General features: G+C 63.1%; 1 protein-coding gene across 1 annotated transcript in view; it reads left to right on the forward strand.

Moving 5' to 3' along the window:
- Positions 1-2,988: 2,988 nt before the first annotated feature.
- Positions 2,989-4,140, forward strand: part of TJP3 (tight junction protein 3) — a 7,737-nt gene continuing 6,585 nt past the window's right edge. The window contains 4 exon segments of the mRNA XM_029085690.1: positions 2,989-3,036; positions 3,121-3,245; positions 3,655-3,761; positions 3,907-4,135. Coding sequence (XP_028941523.1) covers positions 2,989-3,036; positions 3,121-3,245; positions 3,655-3,761; positions 3,907-4,135 — 509 coding nt within the window.

Here is a 4,140-nt window from a genome sequence, read left to right on the forward strand (position 1 = left end):
CGCACAAAGGGTTACACGAGGCACCCTGGAGTGACACCGCTGCCACCAGCCCGGGAGCTCAGCTCCTTCCTGGTCGGATCTCAGGCTCGGTGAGTCCCTAACCCTGTCCCCCGGGATCTGCCGGCCCCGCTTCCCCTGTGGGGATGGGGGCCCAGCCGTGTCTTCCCCTGGGGAACCGGCTATGCTTCGTCCCTCTCTGGGTGGCCCCAGGACCCGGGAACGCTCCTGGAGTCCTGCCCCGATGGCATGGAGATACACCGGGGTGGAACGTGCCGCCCCTCTGTCACAGCTGTGTGCCCCGAGGGCTGGAGGACACGCGTCTGTCCCACTGACTGACACCCTGGCTGTGTCACCTTCCAGAGACCCTTTTCCCAGAGTGGGGGGTCAGCGTCAACCCATTGCCATGTAGGTGGGGTTGGGTTAGAGGAGCTTCTGGGGGGATCTGGGACCCCAGTTCTGCATGGCCACGACCAGACAAGGGACGAGCAGTTTTGCAGCACTGGCTGAGACCAGGAACCCCGCTGATCCTGGGAAGGCTTCAGGGTCCCAGATTGAGGACCCCCATCAGCAGGAGGGTTGGCAAACAGGTTATGGGTGGTGAGGAATGGCCGTGGGGTGAGGCTGGGGTGGGCAGGGTGCATCGCTTTCTGATAAATAACCTCCCCACCCACTGCTCTCCCCACGGTGGGCATTGCCAGCGGTGTCACCCGGGGCTGGGCACAGCCCTGAGTTGGGGCCCTTACAGTGGGGGTAGCTGCCCTGGCACAGCCTGGGCTTCATTTGGCATAAAAAATCCTGGAAGATGTTGGCCATGGTGTGTGCGTGGGGCAGAGTGGAGCGCGTGGGGCTGCCCGTACCGCCAGTGCCCAGCGCCAGGCGTGCCGGGCTGGGCCACGGTCAGCTCTGCCCAGATACTGCCGCTCCCGGCGGGGCCATTTTGGGTGCAGGCTGGTTTCTGTTGGAAACCGGCCGAGCCGGGCCCCCCCGGCGCCCCCTTCGCTGCCTCCTTTGGCTTGGGACAGGCCCTACGCCAGGTCCCCAGCGGGAGAGTGGGGACAGGACCAGGGCTTGGCGGCACCGTGGGTGCTGTCTGAGAGCTGCTACTGTCCCCCCACTGTCCCCTCTGCCCCAGACTACTGCTGCCCATGGAGAGCCACAGGTGGCAGCGAGACAGAGGTGCCTGGGTGATTTGTGGTGCCCCAGTGGTGGGACAGCAGTGGGAGCCGGTTGGGGACAGTGAAAGGCTGTGCTGGGTGGCAGTGGGGTTGGCTCTGGCACAGTGGATGAGCCGTCACCCTGGTGAGGGGAGTGCTCTGGCTGTCCCACAATTGGGGTCCCTTGGACCTGTGGCTCATGCCAGGTCACACTCAGGCATCCAGGGAGTCCATAGGCACTGACTGGCCAACGCTGCTGACATGGCTGAGACCAGACTCACCAGTTCAGCTCACTGATCTGGCAGGAAACCACCCCACCGCCATGCTGGGGTCTCCTGTTTATTACCGGCCCCTTACAAGCCCCGGGACAGGACCGCAGGTGCCACCACACCAGGGTCCTGCTCAGCCCCAGCTGCCCCCTGGGCACATATATCCCCGTGTGTCAAGCACTGGTGGGCAGCGGTGGGTGCTTGGGCTGGTTTTGGTGGCTCGTGACACAGAGTGGAAACCTGGACTCTGCCCTCTGCGCTCACCAGCTTACAACCCAGCTGGCTGGGGCTGTTGCTGAGGTCTGGGTGAATGATTACACCATCCCTCTCTGGGTCTCATTTTGGGGGCCCAGCTGGCTGCTTCAGTGTGGCTCCGGCTGGGGGTTGGTCACAGAAAGACCCCACACTGGGGCTAAGCTGCTGCGCTTGCCCCAGGACTGGCTGCCCACCGCTGGCCCCAGCTACCCCAGGCCAGCCTGGCTTGGGGTGGGGGGCATTTCACCTCCCTCCAGCTGTGGGCTCGGGGCTGGCATGAGCAGGCAATGGCTGTGGGTCTCTCCTCCTCAGTCCCTGTGACAGTCAGAGGGGTGAGGACCTGGTGGCTGTGCTGTGCTGTTGGTTGTCCTGTCCCCATTGCCCTGGAGAATTGCTTGATGGTCTCACTGGGGTTTCCTTGGCATGTGCAATGGCACAAGTAAACCCGGACCCTTCGAGTCCCTCATCAAACTGGCTCCTTCCTGTCCCATCCCATGGGAAGTCGTGGGAGGCACTGGGCCCACTGTCCTCACCCCCATGCAGGGATCCCGCGTCTCTCCGGGTTCACACCGATGTTTCCTCTGGGGAGCCAGAGGCTGGTGGAGGGGATCCCTGGGCCCATCCCAGATGGGCTGTCACCCTGTCAGGCTCATCTGTCCTAGGTGGAAAATGTTGAATTTGGGGAAAACCCAGGGAAACCAAAGGGTGAAGCCGGAGCACTGGTGCTCCCAAAGCAGTTGGCAGAGCTGCCAGCTCCACTGTCGTGTCGGAGCCCAGAGTCCAGGGTGGGCACTGGAGCAACTGTCTGAAGCAGCAGCCTGGGGTCTGCCAGATCCTGGGAGGAGGGAGGGGAGCGGGACCACAAGGGTGGTGTGGGCAGGTGGTCGCAGCCATGGAGATAGCTCCTGACCTGCTTGCCCTGCGTAAAACCTCCCCTTCTGTGGACGCGCCTCCGAGGAGATGGAGATGGACCGCCTGAGGGGATAGTTCACACTGCATGGAGGCAGCTCTGGGATTCAGACCAGCTCCCATGCAGGGTCAGCCGGGGTGTGACACAACAGTGAGTGCCGGTGCCTCCAGTGGGTGCCCAGGCACCGTGGGGGGCTCTGTCCTCTGCACCCTTGTACCCGGTACCTGCAGCTCAGCTTTGCTTCTGCTCTTTGTTGCAGGCTGAAGTGGGATTGAGGAAGGGGCCAGTGGCTGCAAAGAGGAGCCGGAGCTGGTCCGTGCCCTTGGCTGCCAGGCAGGGCCTGCCACACCGGCCGGCTGCCGCGGTCGCCCTCCCTCGCTTGCGTTGGCGGGTGGCTGCCATGGAGGAGATGTTGATCTGGGAGCAGCACACGGTGACACTGAGCAAGGTGAGCACAGCCCGAGGTGGCTGTGGGAGGGGATGGGGACTGTGGGCCCACCTCTGCCTGACCCTCTCTGTCCATCCCCACTAGGACCCTCAACGGGGCTTTGGCTTCGCTGTCTCTGGAGGCCGGGACCGTCCCAACAGGATAACTGGGGACACAGCGTTACTTGTTTCGGATGTGGTGTTCGGGGGACCAGCGGGGGGCCGGCTCCAGTGAGTGCGTGGGGACATGGGGGTGCTCACTGCCAGTGGGGACAGGAAGGGCAGTGAATCACTCCTGCTGGGACAGGGCCAGCACCGCTGCCACCCTGCCCAGGTTGGATGGGGTCCCCTTGGGGCAATGGGTGCCCTCGCCACCCCGCCAGCTCTCACAGCCGGGGACTGCACCTTGGGCAGAGCCATGGCTGCGTTTTCCCTCCCAGGAGGAAGGATCACATCGTGATGGTGAACGGCCTTTCCATGGAGAATGTCTCATCATCCTTCGCCATCCAGACACTTAAAACCTGTGGCAAGGTTGCCAGATGGGGTCCCCTTGGGGCAATGGGTGCCCTCGCCACCCCGCCAGCTCTCACAGCCGGGGACTGCACCTTGGGCAGAGCCATGGCTGCGTTTTCCCTCCCAGGAGGAAGGATCACATCGTGATGGTGAACGGCCTTTCCATGGAGAATGTCTCATCATCCTTCGCCATCCAGACACTTAAAACCTGTGGCAAGGTTGCCAGCATCAGTTGTGCACAGAACTGCACCACGCTTGTCATCATCCTGGCTCCCCTTGTCCCACACACCCTAGATTCCTGTTCAGAGCTTGGAAACATCTCCTGCCAGAGATGGCTGCACCCACCATCCTCTCCTTCTCACTTTCCCCCTGTAGACAGTGAGGAGAATGAAGAAAGTCCACCTCCCTGCAAGCAAGAGCAGCCCTGGGTCTCCCACTGCGCCCCGGCGCTATGACTCGGATGAGGACTACGGGTCGCCTGATGCGGATCCAGCCCTGCACCGCTCCCGGGATGACCTGGACCACAGCCAGGGCTACGACGGGGACTCATCTAGCGAGAGGAGCTCTGGCCACCACTGTCACCACAAGCCAGTGACCCGGAGCCGGAGGCGAA

Source organism: Antrostomus carolinensis, unplaced genomic scaffold (assembly GCF_000700745.2).
Source record: "Antrostomus carolinensis isolate BGI_N321 unplaced genomic scaffold, ASM70074v2 scaffold28306, whole genome shotgun sequence".
Taxonomy (NCBI): Eukaryota; Metazoa; Chordata; class Aves; order Caprimulgiformes; family Caprimulgidae; genus Antrostomus; species Antrostomus carolinensis.